We start from the raw sequence: 17,534 nt of genomic DNA on the forward strand, positions 1-17,534 counted from the left end.
TGATCATTTAATAGAGATTACATAATAATGAGCTATTTATATTCCAAGGGAGGAGAAGACACAAAAGACCTAATGTCTTCTGGAGTTTTGGAAAGTGTTTATTAAGGTAGGCAAAAAGCCTGGGGGTTGTTTAGTTCTTTGTTAGTCTTTTGAGAAGGAAATTTAAAATTAGTTTTTAGTGCAATGTTAATGCACCTTAGGAGAATCACATATAAACTCTGAAGGAGGGATAAAAAGAATCTCACTTTCATCTGAATTAGATAAGGAAGGTTGAATACATTCACAATATATATAGAATTTTGTGCAGAAATAGCTTAAACTGTATAAAGAAATAGGGTGAGGAGAGAGGTCAGGATTGGTGAGGGAGGCTGGCAAAACAAACTCTAAGAATAGATGAAAAGAAAGATTTAGAAACTTAAATAAAGACAAGGGATAATGGATTAGATCTCTTCAGTTATAGGTTGCTAGTGATAAGCAAACTCCTCATTCCTCTCCTTTATAACAAAGTGAATATGATGGAGAGAGGAAGAGAAAAAGCACAAGAGGACAAGATGAAGAGAAAAACAGTTAACAGTCATAACATGAATGTTATAAACTCACACATGAAAAAAAAAAAAAAAAAAGAGGATATCATTCATTACAAAGTAGGATCCAACATTTGTTATTTACATGAAAAGTATTTGAAAAATAAAAACTTGCCCAGAAATTAGAAAGAGGATTGGAGCAAAGTCTTATGCTTCAAGTCAACTTGTAAAAAAAAAAAAAAAAAAAAGCCAGAGGTTGCAGTCACATTGTCAGATAGTATAATGGTTGATATGAACACATAAGCACTGAAATTGCATTATACTTAAATAAATCAATATTTCCTATACATGCTCTAATTGTGTAGCATAAATACTTAAAGACAAGTTAATTGAATTGCAGGGGAAAAGAGTAAAATTGTAATATAGGGTATCTCATTTTATTCCTGTCAAACTTATACAAATCTAACAGATAAACTAGAAAGACATTAATGACTTGAATAGAATTCTAGAAAAGTTAGATTTGCTGGATCTGTTTGTTGTGATTAGAGCCAGAATTTAGAAACAGAATAGGAACAAAATAGGAAAAGAAAGGGATTTACATATTTCTCAACAGAGCATGGTACCGTCACAAAAAATCATGTATTAGGGGATTAAAAACCTCACAAATCAATGAAGAAAAATGGGAATATTAAATATCCTTTAACTGACCACAGTACAATAAAAATATATTTATTAAAGGCCCTTTGAAGTATGACTTTATTTATTTTTATTATTTTATAATTATAACATTTTTTGACAGTACATATGCGTAGGTAATTTTTTACAGCATTATCCCTTGTATTCCCTTCTGTTCCGAATTTTTCCCCTCCTTCCTTCCATCCCCTCCCCTAGATAGCAGGCATTCCCATACATATTAAATATGTTATAGTATATCCTAGGTACAATATATATGTGCAGAACCGAAATTTGTTGTTGTTGCAAAGGAAGAATTGGATTCAGAAGGTAAAAATAACGTGGGGAGAAAAACAAAAAATGCTAACAGGTTACACTCATTTCCCAGTGTTCCTTTTCTGGGTGTAGCTGATTCTGTCCATCATTGATCAATTGGAATTGGATTAGCTCTTCTCTATGTTGAAAATAACCACTTCCATCAGAATACCTCCTCATATAGTATTGTTGTTGAAGTGTATAATGATCTCCTAGTTCTGCTCATTTCTCTCAGCATCAGTTGATTTAAGTCTCTCCAAGCCTCTCTGTATTCATCCTGCTGGTCATTTCTTATAGAACAATAATATTCCATAACATTCATATACCATAATTTACCCAACCATTCTCCAATTGATGGGCATCCGTTCATTTTCCAGTTTCTAGCCACTACAAAAAGGGCTGCTACAAACATTTTGGCACATACAGGTCCCTTTCCCTTCTTTAGTATTTCCTTGGGATATAAGGCCAGTGGTAACACTGCTGGAACAAAGGGTATGCACACTTTGATAACTTTTTGGGCATAATTCCAAATTGCTCTTCAGAATGGTTGGATTCTTTCACAACTCCACCAACAATATATCAGTGTCCCAGTTTTTCCACATCCCCTTCAACATTCATCATTATTTGTTCCTGTCATCTTAGCCAATCTGACAGGTGTGTAGTGGTATCTCAGAGTTGTCTTAATTTGCATTTCTCTGATCAATAGTAATTTGGAACACTTTCATATGAGCGGAAATAGTTTCAATTTCATCATCTGAAAATTGTCTGTTCATATCCTTTGACCATTTATCAATTGGAGAATGGCTTGATTTCTTATAAATTAGAGTCAATTCTCTGTATATTTTGGAGATGAGGCCTTTATCAGAACCTTTAACTGTAAAAGTGTTTTCCCAATTTGTTACTTCCTTTCTAATCTTGTTTGCATTAGTTTTGTTTGTACAAAAGCTTTTAAATTTGATGTAATCAAAATTTTCTGTTTTGTGATCAATAATGATCTCTAGTTCTCCTTTGATCACAAATTCCTTCCTCCTCCACAAGTCTGAGAGGTAAACGATCCTATGTTCCTCTAATTTATTTATGATCTCATCCTTTATGCCTAAATCATGGACCCATTTTGATCTTATTTTAGTATGTGGTGTTAAGTGTGGGTCCATGCCTAGTTTCTGCCATACTAATGTCCAGTTTTCCCAGCAGTTTTTGTTAAATAATAAATTCTTATCCCAAAAGTTGGGATCTTTGGGTTTGTCAAACACTAGATTGCTATTTTTATTCATGTGAATCTAACCTATTCCACTGATCAACTAGTCTATTTCTTAGCCAATACCAAATGGTTTGGGTGACTGCTGCTTTATAATATAGTTCTAGATCAGGTACAGCTAGGCCACCTTCATTTGATTTTTTTTTTTCATTATGAAGTATGAATTTTTAAAAAATTAGCAATTAATTTAACTTCAAGTAATTATCAAAGTACAAATCATTGAAACGACCATCTGTTTCATTAAAGAAAATGTCAACATTATACCATTATGGGAGACAATAAACCAAAATTTATGAAATGCAACAAAAGAGTGCATAGGATAAAATTTATGTCTCCATAAGTGCTTTTATCAATGAAGAATAGAAGGAAGATTAATTAACTTAATATATAATAAATCCCACACACACACAAAAACTTAGGAAAGTAACAAAAAAATCCAAACGAACACAAAAAATTTTGAAAATCAAAGAGTTTTTAAAAGTTCACATAAACAAAGATTATTTCAAATAAAACTACTTTGCTTTTTCAATGAAAGATCAATTTAAAGCACAGATGTTCATCATCACCACTACTATTTGATACAGTTCTAGAAATGCTACCTATAGCAACATAACAAGAAAAAAGAAATCGAGAGAAAAAGCAAAGCAAGAGAGGAAACAAATATCACTTAATGCATATGATATGATAGTCTATCTAGAAAACGAGTCAGCTAAAAAATTAATTTAAATAATAACTTCAGCAAATTTATGTGTTATAAAAGAAATCCACATAAACCCATTCATTAGCAAGAATAGAGAAATCCCATTCAAAGTAACTACAGAATGTGTAAAACATTTGTGGATCTATCTGCCAAGATATGCACAGGAATTATAACTATATCTAAAGCATTCTTTATAGAATAAAGAGGGGCCTAAATAATTAGATATTAATTGAGCACATAGGTAGACCATTCCGATATAGCAAAAATTAAAATATTTAAATAAATATACTTATTTAGTAGAGTACCAAAGGATTACTTTATATAGAGCTAGAAAAATATTAATGAAGTTCATCTGGAAGAGAAAAGGTAAAGAATCTCTTGGGAAATAACAAAAAAAGGTGGAAAGGAAAGAAGCCTAGGAATTTCAGATCTCATATGTATTACAATTCAGTAACATTAAAACAACTTGGTATTAGTTAAAATTGAAGTCTCTGAGTGGATCACATTTGGTAAATAGCATGTAGAAGCAAAAGAACATAGTAGTATCCTGCTCTTTAAATCCAAAGATCACAGCTACTAAAGTAAAGACTTACTATTTAACAAAAATTTCTGGGAAAATACACCTGCAGAAATTAAGCATTCACCTATAAGCTCCATGAGTGTGTGTGTGTGTGTGTGTGTGTGTGTGTGTGTGTATCTTAGATTTGAAAGGTCATATCATTAACAAATTAGATGGATAAGGAAGAATATACATTTCATGGCTATGGATGGGGAAGAGTTTTTGATCAACCATGGAATAGGGACTATCACAGATAAAAAAAAAAAAATGGACAATTTTGATTACCTAAAATTTAAAATCTTGCACAAACCCAATTACTGCAGTTAAAACTATAAGGGGAACAGGTAAACGGGGGGTGGGGTGGGGATTTTATAGCTGACTTTTCTGAAAGTTTCCTGTACTTATTTGGTAATTTGAATAAATTTTGTTATCTTGATATTGTAGGTGTATGTGTGTGTATATAATAATTGCAACTGTACCATAATAGAAAACTGGGTAAAGGATATGAACAAACAGCTGTCAAAGGAAGAAATTCAGGCATTAATATGAAAATAATGCTCCAAATCACTAAAAGTTAAAGAAATATAACACTGAGGTTCTATCTCATATCTATAGCAAATTTAACAACAAAGGAAAATGAAAATTCTGGAGGGGCTGTGGGAAAACATGCATATTAATGCACTGTAGGTAGAACTGTAAGTTTGTACAGACATTCTAAAAAGCAGTTTGGAACAATTCCTTTAAAATAAATAAATAAGCAAATAGATAAATAAATAAATAAATGAATGAATGAATGAATGAATAAATAGATAAACTATGACACAATGACACATTTACCAAAAAGTGAAAAGCCCAAATGTTTTAATATTTAATATTTATGGTAGTTCTTTTTCCAAGGGCAAAGAATTGAAAACAGGGGAGTGTACATGGATAAGATAATGGTTGTATATATTATACATGTAGTTGGATTATTATTTTGTCAGAAATTATGGAGGGAATGATTTGTTGGTAAAACTTTTATGAACTGATGCTGAAGTGAACAGAACCAGCACAATTTAAATAATAACAGCATTGTAAAGAATAATAACTTTGAAAAGCTTTATGACCAATCTCAACTTTGTCATGATGATGCTTACTAGCCACCTCCTGACAGACTTAGCCAATTCAGGAATTTGTTTTTCTTGACAATCTTATTTTTATTACAAGAGATGTTCTTATTTTATTTTTTCCCCCCACTGGGGATATGTGAAAGAGGAATATGAATTAGGAGAAAAAGAGGTCAAAAAGACAGAAGAGAAGAGACCAGAAAGAATTATAGCTAAACAGGATAGATTTGAAAGTTACATGTTAAATTTATTGAAGACTGAAAAAAGAATATAGAGATTTGCAGTTTCTCATATAGTCTACTTTAAGTTTTTGGATTTGTCTACATATAGATGTGAAAATTCATGTTTGTTAGATTCAGAATGTAATTTAGAATTATTTAGTTATGGTTTTAAAAATATTTGCAATATTGAAATAAGCCTTGTAACTTTGCTAAATCTAATTTAGAAAGTTTTTTTTTTTTTTAAATCTTATTGTGTCATTTAGGACTTTCTAGTCTGTCTCAAACTTTTTTAACTTGTGCTAGTCCCCATCATGCATTTTATATTTAAGCCAAATTGGACTGCTTTTTGTTACCCACTATTTTTCATTCTTGTCTCTTATTAGAATGGATCCCCTCTCCTTGCCTTCTGCCCCTACTCCAGGACCAATAATCTGTTAAAGTTCCTCCCTTCTTTTAAGTCTCCATTTCAGGTGCTGCCTCCTCCATGAAGCAGGAACCTAATGTGTCCTTAAGTACTTTGACAGCAAAGTTTGTGCCATATTTATCTTTTTATTCTCAGTGCTGAACGTAGAGGTTATCACATTTTTGTGGTTTTCATTGCTGTCCTAATACTTATTCCAAGTGCTTTTTAACTATTAAGAGTCTTAAAATTCTAATGAAGATAAAATGTTATTTCTTTCAGTGCCACAAGGTTGCAGTAGTGAGAGAAGATAAACTGGAGGGTAAGTGTTTGAGTTGTTAAGCAAGTTTTTCCTCTTAAGGTACCAAAATGTAGGTATCATAAAAAGCTACTTTAACATCTGCACATAATACTTTCAGCTGTTTAACTGAAGAGTTCTGTATTCCTTTTATTACCAGCTTCTCAAACCTTTTAAAATATGATACTCCATCTGCCTAACCTCACCCTCTTATAACTTAATAACAACTGACATTTATATAGCACTTTTCATCAGAAGACCTCAAAACTTCTGATGGACATTCCAACCTACTGAAGCTCGATGGATTTTCTTACCAATCATGGAGAGACAGTAGCCTTTCATCAGTGCACTGTGCTCTTTGACAGATGTTTGGGAAGGAAATGAATAGAACTTCTCTGAAAATCCCAAAAGGCTTCATGTCACTTCTAAATTAAATGTTTGAGCACCATAATAAGACTCTTCTGTTTTGTTTTCTTTTTAAAACAAAAAATACCCCCCATTAGCCAGGAATCTATATTACCAGTGAGATCTCTGTTTTCTGCCACAGCATTGGATATTGTCTTTGCATGTAAAGACTTGTGTCCATACTAAATTTTCCATTGTTAGCCAAAGTTTGGCTAACAAATTTGATGTGTAACGATGGTAGTTACTTTTTCCCCTGTGTCTTTGCTTACACTGACATTCTTCTTGTAGCTAAAGCAAGTTGATGGGGATTGAGGTCATTTGCTGTAACCTAGTTAGATCTTTTTCTTCTGTTTTTTTCTTTATGTGATAGGTGTGTGCAGTTGTATTTGATCTGCAATAATATGTTTTATTAATCTGAAGGTAATATATATAGATTACATAGAATTACAAAGATTTAGAACTGGAGAAGACCTTAGAGATCTCCAAGCCCAGCCCCTTCTTTTATAGGTGATACTGAAGCCCAGTGAGATTGTGACTTGCTCAAGGCTAGAAAGTAATAGGTAGAAGATTTGGATTTGACCCCAGACTTTCTGACTCTGTATTCTACTGTCTCCTCAGGCAAGACTTATTTCATCATTCCTCAATGCTGGGCTCAATAGTCCTTTCATAATTCTTATATGCCTATTGATCATTGTTAAATTTATAATAAAAATGAAATTTAAATTTTAAAAAAAGATTGAGACTTTTTGTTTACAAAGGATTGGGCTCTTAAAATTTACAGCTATAAGGTGTTATGGGCCAGAACTTGAAACAAGGTACTGAATGGAATTGAGGAGACAATGGTTAAATCAAGTTTAGCATTGATTTAATCCTACAACAAATAATGGTTTCTTAATGATATAATGATTGGTGTATACTTGGTGTGGGGTATATAAGCAAGAAGCTCTCAGGGCCAGAAAAACAAGCGTACTATAAGGTCTCAGAGCCTCAGCCAGGATTCAGTCAGGGAGATTCAGAAGCCAGAGAAGGCAGGTGGGAGCTCGAGCTCTCGGAACCAAGGCCAGACTGAAAGGCTCTCCAGAAAGCTGCCCAGCCCCAGGAAGGAGATAATAAAGGATCTGGATTATAAGAAAGCTAATCAGGCCACAGGAAAGGAGACAAGACTTCGAAAGAGACAATAAAGGATTTGCACTTTAACCCCTGGCTGCACTTGTGGTGATTACTGAACTGAAACGAAGGCTGCCTCCAGAGACCCCAAGACCCCTCTTTATATTTTAAAGAGAATATTACAATAAGGCACCTTGGAGTTTATCTACTCCATTTCTTTTGTTTTTATTGAAGAAACCACAGGTGCTCAGTGCTTTGCTTAAGGTGGTAGAGCTTGCCATTACTTCCCCTTGAAACTCAGCCCTTCTTTTTACTCCATCATGCTGTAATCCTAGGAATAACTTTGTAGATTAGTCAGGGGGATTGTGGTTCTACTTCACAGATGGTGAAACTGAGGTGAAGGTTTCCAGGTCTTCTGTCTCTGGTTCTGGTATACTTCTCGCTATATCATGCTAAATGTCTTCCCAAGAAAATAGTATCTCAGTGCAGAGATGAATAGATATGAATTTGTATTGGTTCAGACAGATGTGACCTTCAGCAACCTTGTTCCTCCCCAGCAGTAGACTAGACTACAAATCTTCCAGTGACTGAGGGAAAGAGAACCCATGGTTGTCATCATCACTCATCAGTTACTGTTTATTGAGTGGCTGCTGGATGTGTGAGATGATAGTGGGTTCTATACTGCCTGACTCACTACCACCTACCTTGTCAAAATGTCCCTGTTTGCAGACAGATGAGTTGATGTTATTGCAGAGGGACTTGTTAGCCTTTTAAAGCTGTTGGACTACCACAGACTGCAAATGGTTTAATGCAGAAGGGGTTCTTGTTATATTCCTCTTCGTGCCATGAAGACTATGTATTAACAGCGTGCTCTTCCTGTTGACTTGTAGCAGTGAAGTCCAGGCTTGCTGTGACTGCCAGCATCCATGTGTACAGTGTCCAGAAAGCAATGCTCAAGGACAGTGGGCCTCTGTTCAACACCGACTATGACATCCTCAAAACCAACCTGCAGAGCTGCAGCAAGTGAGTGCTTTAAACCTTCTCTGTGGGCTTCTTGGCTAATTGGTCTTGTAAATTGTTTGCATAGTGGCTCCCTCTTAGAGTGAAATGTCAGCTATGGTTAAACCCCTTTTCCCTTACAGGCCAGCCAATATTAGGTTTGCTAGTGCATTGTAAACTGGGGGAAAAAACAACAAAAACTCTTGTGTAAAGGAAGACTGGATTTCCCCAGACCCCCCCATACTGAAATCCCAGTGGAGTTCCTATATACTTTTCTCAGAATTCCAATGTTTTAATATAGCATACCACAAAATGATTATTTACAGAACTTCAAAATTGTCGTGGATCTTTAAAAAAAAAATGATATAGTCTAATCCTTTCCTTAAACCTGGAATCCCTTCTAGCACAGACTCAGAGAATCTTAGTTTTAGAATAGTTCTAGGAGGTCACCTGGCTTACTTACCCCAAAATAGGAATCCCCTTTGTATCATCCCTGATGTTTGAAAGGGTGAGTTTGGGCTAAAAAAAATCTATAATTCCTTCAAGAAATTTCAGTTGTCTTCCTAATAAGTGGTCTTGCAGTCTCTCTTTGACCATTTCTAGTGATGGGGAGCTCAATAATGAACAAGGCAATTCCTTCATTATAATAATTAGCAAACATTGATTGAGTACCTACTATATATAGAATACTTGTGCTAGGCACTGGGGAGGATTCATGCTTTATACAAAACATGGTCCCTGGCCTCATTTGATTCACATTTTACTTTTAGTCAGCCTAACTGGTAATATATAAGGTAAAAATTAGAAATTTGTGTGCTTTGTTTTGTGAGAATTGAAAAAAAAAATTTTTAACTCTGATAGGGGACAATTCTATTGATTATTGGTTTTTGAAAAACATTTTGTATTATAATTTGGAATGATATGTTAGCTTTCAAAAACCAGTCCCCATGTTGAAACAGCATGTCAGCAAGCAAGAAGAAAAGGAACTCAAGCAATCTGAAAGTGCAGTTTGCTCAGGGCCCCCTAAAATAAACAAGGCAAGTGGAAAACTTGGTAACAGGAAGCATTCTAATGAAATTTCACTTAAACTATTCCCAGTAGAAATATGAAATATGTATCTTCAGTAAAGAAGTTTGTATTTAGCTCTGAGAATTGTGGGTCACCAGGGAACTGACTCATTTCTAGGATTGTTACATGTGTTTGAAGAAGTGCTATGGAATCAAGAGAGTTGAAACTAGAACTGAGCAGAGGGCTTTTGCATCCTGGCTCTGATTTACAACCCAACTTGCTCTTTGCCCTGTTGCCATTTCCAGCCCAATCCTTAGGCTGAGAGATATAGACTAAGAAGGGAATAGATTGTCACTGACTCAATGGAAGATAGTTCTGTGAGATATAGCCTCTTTGATTGAGAAATTGAAATTTTTCCATTTTTACTTGTATAAGGGAGCAGAGTAGCCAGAAAGAATGAATAATGAATGGCATTGCCATTAAGACTATTCCTAGTTTTAATTGGAAAGGATTATTTTGTATTATAGGTTCTTAAAAATGATTTGCATATAGGAAACTTATATTTGTGTCTTATACTAGTCTTATAATATAAACTTATACCAGTCTAATAATAATAATAGCTTTAATATTCACAGTCATTTTGAAAGGTTGGTGTTACTGTCATCCCCATTTATGTAAGAAAACTGAGCTAACAGGTTCAATGATTTACCCAGGGTCAACCAGCTAATAAGTGTCTTGAGGCTGAATTTGAACTCGGGTCTTCCTTGCTCCAGGAACAATATTCTCTCCACTGTACCATCCAGCTGTCCTATAGCTTGGAGTGTCTTTTGAAACTTTATAAATAATAAGTAAATTTTAATCTGTCAGCAAATCTTGAAGCTCGATCTTCTTGATGTCCTAGATAGCTGCCACCTTACCATCTTTTCCATGACTTTGGAGTGATTCCCAACTGAGGGGCCTGAAGCCATTATTCACTCTTTGCCCTCTCCCTTCCCAGGGATCTTCATAACACTGGTAGCTAGGTCTGCCTAGCACCAGAAGGCTTACAGAAGACTTTCTTTATAACTCCCCTCTGGATGGAAGTAATATGAATCTTTCTTATATGAGGGTAATCTTTTTTTTTTTTTTTTTTTTTTTTTAATATTTTAATAGTTTTTATTTACCAGATATATGCATAGGTAATTTTACAACACTGACAATTGCCAAATCTTTTGTTCTAATTTTTCCCCTCCTTCTCCCCTCCCTCCCCCCCCCTTGCGATGGCATATTGACCAATACATATTAAATGTTAGTGTATAAATTAAATACTATACATATATATATATATATCTCCAAACAGTTGTTTTGCTATACAAAAAGAATCGGACTTTGAAATAGTGTACAATTAGCCTGTGAAGGAAATCCAAAATGCAGGCGCACAAAATTAGACGGATTGGGAATTCTATGTAGTGGTTCACAGTCATCTCCTAGAGTTCTTTCGCTGGGTGTAGCTGGTTCAGTTCATTACTGCTCTATTGGAACTGATTTGGTTCATCTCATTGTTGAAAATGGTCACATTCATCAGAATTGGTCATCATATTGTATTGTTGTTAAAGTATACAACGATTTCTGGTCTTGCTCATTTCACTCAGCATCAGTTCATGTAAGTCTCTCCAGGCCTTTCTGAAATCATCCTGCCGGTCATTTCTTACAGAACGATAATAGCCCATAATATTCATATACCACAATGTATTCAGTCAATCTCCAATTGATGGGCATCCATGTAGTTTCCAGTTTCTGGCCACCACAGAGAGGGCTGCCACAAGGTCTCTTTCCCTTTAAGATCTCTTTGGGTCAAAACTGCACAGTTTGACAACTTTTTGAGCATAGTTCCAAATTGCTCTCCAGAATGGCTGGATGTATTCACAACTCCACCAACAATGTATCAGTGTCTCTGTTTTCCCATATCCCCTCCAACATTCTGCATCACCTTTCTAGCCATTCTGATAGGTGTGTAGTGGTATCTCAGAGTTATCTTAATTTGCATTTCTCTGATTAATAATGACTTGAAGCATCTTTTCATATGACTAGAAATAGTTATATATGAGGGTAATCTTTTACAAAATGTGGAAACTGAGATTCAGAGCTTGTCTGACTCTCCAAGATGACATAATAAATGGCAGCAGACTTTGAGTCTTCCAATTCTCAGTCTGTTCTGTGCTCTAAAGTTGGGGAGATGCAAAACATTAGGGAGGAAGAAATCACATGCACTCTTTCATGTAGAAAATGAACTTGGTCTTTGTTCTAAAGATTGGGAGAAAAACAGCCTCTAGTTTCTTTGTTTAGTTCTATTTTTGTTTTCTTTGTGTAAGGATTAAGTTCATGAAGGTTACTCCTTTTCTGATGCTGACCTCATAAATCATCAAGAAAGAATCTGCGTTCTTTGTTACTTTTTTACTTTTTTTTTTTTTTTTTTTTTTTTTTTAAGATAGCTCCTGAACTGGTAGATCAGGGGATTTCTATAGACTTAGTTTACCTAGGATTTTTTTTTTTTTTTTCTTTTTAGCTTCATTTTTTAGCAAAGGATTTGTATCGTGTTAGTTATTATGGAAAAGGTGGAAAGCTCTGAGCTACATGATCTTCCAGTGGAATCAAGTGGCTGTATTCACAGCTGTGAGAAAGCAAATTGGCCAAGCCTCAAGAGAAGTCGGTAATGGCTGGATGTCAGCTTGGAAGGATGGCTCTGGTGGATGGTCCCCTAGGGAGTTTTGCTGCTTAATGTCTCAGGCAGAGAAATAGAGGCATCTTTATCTAATTTGGAGAAGGTCTAGTTAGGAGGAGTAGTGAATATATTACACCACAGAATCCAAAAACATTAGAACATTAGAATGAATATAAGAAGATGAAATTCATTAAATATAAATGTAAAGGCTTATATTTGGGTTCAGAAACTTGATTTCATACTCACAATATGGGGAGGTAAGGTTATATAACAATTTGAAAGAAGTCTGGGGCTTTTAGTGAATTACAAGTTCATTAGGAAGCAGCAGCATGATCTTGTATCCAAAAAGCTTATGTGATCTTGAATCAGGTGGGGCAGAACTTCTGGAAATGAGAAGGTGATCATTCCACAGTGTTTGTCCTTATCAGACCACATTTGCTATGTCAGGTTTAGTTTTTAACACCATGTTCTGGAGTGTGACTAGAAGAGTAGTTAGAATGGTGAAGTACCTGAAGTCCATATTTGTGAGGATCAGGTGAAGGAACTGGGGAGGTCAAGCCTAAAAAGAGGGTAGGGATGGAGAGAATTAACATTTATATATCAACTGCTATCATCATATCATCCAGTGTGTTTACTAATGACTTCTGTATCATCATTTAATCCTCACAACAATGCTGGGAAATAGATATTATTGTTATCTCCATTTTGTAGCTGAGGAACCTGATCAATTGACTTTATCAGGGTCATCCAGCTAGTATTGAGAACATATTTGAAGTCTACTACATTACTAACTGCCTCCAAAAAGAAGACTTAGGCAGGATATGAAAGTACTTGAGAAGCTAACTTTTGTTTTGGTTAAATAATTTTTATTGATATCTTTTGTTTTTATATCATCTAAATTTCCCTTCTACTTCTTACCTATCAGAGAGCCATCCTATATAACAATTTTTTTTTTAAGGAAAGAAAAAGAAGGGAAAAAAATCAGCAAACTTGATCAATACATTGAAACAGTCTCAAAATAGATAGTGTTCCATACCCATGGAATCTCCTACCTCTTCCAAGGAATAGAAGGCAATGTCTTCTCAAATTTTTTTTAGAATAATATTTATTCTTTTGTAATTTTTCAGCATTTGCTTTTGATTGGTTTATATTGGCTTTGTTATTTCCATTGTATAATGTTTTGTTGGCTCTGCTTATTTCACTCTGTATCAGTCCATCTGAGTCTTTCCATTCTTCTCTGCATTTATCATTGCAGATAAATGTGAGATTTAATGACTAACATTTGTTGCCTCTTTTGAGTGTTTTAGTCTCCTTGTTAGACTATGAAACAATTGTTTCTTATTAACAGTAATGTATCATAATTTAACATTTCTTGTGGAAAAAGGATTAGATTTGGTTACTACTTAACCAAAGCAACTCAAGGTACTTTTGGACAATTCTTTTCATTAGAAAGTGTTCTTTTATATTGAGCTAAAATCTGCATTTTTAACTATAAACCTGTTGCTCTTATTTTAACCATTAGAGGGCAAGCAGAACAGATCTTATAACTTTTCTAGCAAAGGCCTTTTGAATATTTGATTATGTTTTCCTTAAGACTTTTTATCTATATTTAATATGTCCCTTGCCTATTTGTTCCATTGTTGCCCAATTTGAATGTAAACATCTTTAGGACAAGGGCTTTTTCTTTTTTGCATTTGTATAGCTAACTCCTACTACTGTACTTTATAAATACCAGACATTTCAGGTTTTGTCAAATTGAATTTTTGAATGTAACAAAATTGTTGTATAACACCATATTCAAAAGAGCATCTGGTATAATGTCAATTTAATTTTTTATAAACCTCAAATTATTTGAAATATCCCACTTTTAATTTACTCAGATGCATAGATATAGTTTAGTTCAGCAATATTGAACTGAATATTCCATAAGAAAGAAATGTACAAAAATGAGATTGTTTCTTGATTAGTCTGTGCAAAATATTCTAGCATTGTTCTGTACTTGTCCTGGTATTCTTACCCATGTATTGCTATAAAAGAAAATTAAGTGTAGTGAAGGGATATATAGCCATGGGTTTTTGGAGCTGGATGATTCAGTTGCCAACTACTTCTTTGTACTAAATTATGAATAGCATTAGCAAAGAAAATAGATAATTGTTATTATGGATTTAGGATTAAAAGCCTAGTGAAGATATTCAGTTTCACATTAATAGTAGCTGTACTAAGGTTTTTTGTTGTCATTTGCTGGTTTATATTCCATTCTAGATTGGGTTGCTTTTCCATAAGAAGGGATAAATAATTGGAATTAATTGAGAAGTATTCTTTTGGGGGAAGGTTAAGATGGAAAGGAAGGCTGAAATTGGCTTCATAGTGTCTTGAAATTTCTTGTCCCAGGTTTAGTGCCATCCGATGTGCAGCTGCTATTCCCAGAGCTCCTGATGAAATTTCCTCTTCAGAGAAACTTGGACAGGCTGATCCTCAGATATCAAATGAAGCCCTATCCAGCAGTGGGCCTACCACCAATGGCCATGGTCCTCCTGCTACTAAACAAACCTCACAACATCCCAAAGGAATTATGGGAATGTTTGCCTCCAAAATGGCTTCCAAATCCCAAGATGCTAACAAGGAGACTAAAACAGAGTCAAAAGAGACAACAAATGTAAGTTAGTCATTAAATCTCACATCTTCCCTGGGTGATGTAAGTTTGTCTTTTAACATCCTGCTACTTAAAATATTTTAATTAATATTTTAATATTTAATGATAATTTAACATCAACTTCAGCTTGAATCTAGTTATGCTTGTAGTTTTTACTTCATAGTGAGAGAAAGAGCATGATATAGTGGAAGAAATGCTGAGTTTGCAATTGGGAGACCTGAATTTGAATTCTTGATCTGCTCTTTGCTAGCTTTGTGACCCATAGCAAGTCCTTTGACTTGTTGGCCTATTTCCTCCTCTGTAAAATATGAGGAAGTTGGACTGGATGGTTTTTCTGCTCTTTACCCATGATCCTCTGGCAGACTAGTTTTTCTCTTTCTATCAGGTTGGAAAGCTCATAGATTTACCCTGTAAATATTCTTCCTTTGTTCTCTCTCCATTTTAGTTTATATAAATGCATTGACTTTTATAAGGTTCATAAATCAATTGGGTGCCTGCCTAGATGTGTTTTCTTATTATCTCACCTACTTGTTTTGTACACATCTACTATACAACATTTTGATCAGATGTTTTAAGCATCATTAAAGAGAAATTTGGTTGTATAAAATAAAAAGCAGCATTTCTAGCAAACTAGGGAGATTTATGGAAGAAATATTTCTAAAGGTCTGAGGTTTCCATTTTGTGAGTATTATCTCTGCTAGTGTAGACCATAATAATCTCTTTATACTTTACTGATTATCTTCCTCAGTTGCTGCGGCTTAAAAAACAATTTTAAGGGTGATGCACTTAGTGATAAGGCTTTTTGCATGTAACTATTATCTAGTCTTCACCCGGGAGATATTGGGTCTTCTGCTAGGCCTCTGTTCAGGGCTTTTGTGGCACGATGGGGACTGGGTGGACACACAGATTGTGTTCCACTGGTACAACTCTAAAAACATGACAGTTAATCGTGCTTGTTTTCTGAGAGTGATACCAGGGGAACATCTACAGAGGGTATTCATTTTATTATTTTGTTTGATCTTGCAATTGTCTTATGGAGTAGGACTCGGTTTTCTCATCTCCTAAAGCAGGGTTGATAAATTGTATACTATCAACCTCATGGGGTTATTAAAGAAGTGTTTTGTAAAATATTTTATAAATGGGAGCCCTTTTAGTGTGATCTATGGATTAATAGATTACATTAAATAACTACTAGGAAATGGTGGAACTATAACTTAAGTCCCGGTCCTCTGACTCTAAATATAGGTTCCAGAACAGCTTTAAATACATTTGCTAATTATATCTCTAGAATGGGTTTCTAAGAGGAACCTGGAAGTTTTTCTCAAATCTTTAGTAGTTGTTAGACCACTTATACTCTCCCATCTCTTGATGTTATTGTCAGTTGGTTTTCATAAGTCTTTTGTCTGAACCATGGAGATCCAATCTGATTTATGAACTCTTCCATGCTGAATGATGTCAACTGATGGTAAAGAGTACTGCATAGATGGGATGAATTTGACACCAGAATCATGGAAAAACTTTTCTGTTCTTTCAGACATCTTCAGCAAACAACAAACCACCAGGAAAAGGGAATGTGATGAGCAACTTTTTTGGGAAAGCTGCTATGAGTAAGCATGTCTGTTTTCTAGATGTTTCTGATGATGAATAGATTTAAAAAAAATTTTTTTTGACCTCTGATTTTATTAGTATAGGGAGCTCCCTATTATGGTACAGATTCCTTCTGCCAGACCAGCAGCTTCTGAGTTGAGCGCACATGCGTGTGTGTGTGTGTGTGTGTGTGTGTGTGTGTGTGTGTGTGTGAGAGAGAGAGAGAGAGAGAGAGAGAGAGAGAGAGAGAGAGAGAGAGACTGATCCCAGGCTCTCCACCATCCATTATGCCAGATTTCCTCTAGATAAGGATTCTTTATCTTTTTGGAGTATAGACCCTTTTGGGAGTTTGGTCAATCCTATAGACTTCTTGTAATATTTGTAATTGAAGAGAGATCTAAATTTTAGTTAGAAGTTAGTAAAAATAAAGATGTAATTTTTTTTCCCCATTCAAGTACAGACTCCTGAAATCTATCCACATACTTGCACATGTGGATCCCACATGAAAAACTCTGATCTAGTTCAGTCCTTTTACTTTAAGGAAAACAATGCTTCTATGTTGTTCATTCCTTTATGATTTCTGTAGTGTTTTGCTTATAGTAGTCCAGCAGTATAATTATTGCAAGTGGATTATTCCATCTGATAGATGAGGAATCGGAGTCTCAAAGAGGAGAAATCATTTTCCCAGGATCACATGGCTAATGAGTCAGAAATGCAATTTGAACCTACATTTCTGATTCCAGATGAAGGGTACTTTGCATCATACTTATGCTATGAATAAGGTCATACATAAATGGCAAATCTGCTATTCTTTTGGGTACAATCTTTAATACTAGTCTTTGGGTGCAGCAGGAAAGACAAGCATGCAACCAGCAATTTTTTCCCCACATTTACAATCTGTATAACTTCCAGTGTGTAGCTGAAACTATCATTTACAAAATTTAGTGCTGCTTTTATTGTTTCCCCCTTGTCTTATGCCAGGGGACAGCAAACTCTGTTCTACCACAACATCTAACATTTT

The 17,534-nt window shown here is 34.8% G+C and overlaps 1 protein-coding gene across 1 annotated transcript in view; it reads left to right on the forward strand.

The window, feature by feature from the left end:
• POLD3 (DNA polymerase delta 3, accessory subunit) overlaps positions 1–17,534 on the forward strand; it is a 58,796-nt gene that overhangs the window by 12,777 nt on the left and 28,485 nt on the right. Inside the window, 4 exon segments of the mRNA XM_074304066.1 lie at positions 6,038–6,077; positions 8,456–8,588; positions 14,665–14,929; positions 16,461–16,533. Coding sequence (XP_074160167.1) covers positions 6,038–6,077; positions 8,456–8,588; positions 14,665–14,929; positions 16,461–16,533 — 511 coding nt within the window.

This window comes from Sminthopsis crassicaudata, chromosome 3, assembly GCF_048593235.1.
Source record: "Sminthopsis crassicaudata isolate SCR6 chromosome 3, ASM4859323v1, whole genome shotgun sequence".
Lineage (NCBI taxonomy): Eukaryota > Metazoa > Chordata > Mammalia > Dasyuromorphia > Dasyuridae > Sminthopsis > Sminthopsis crassicaudata.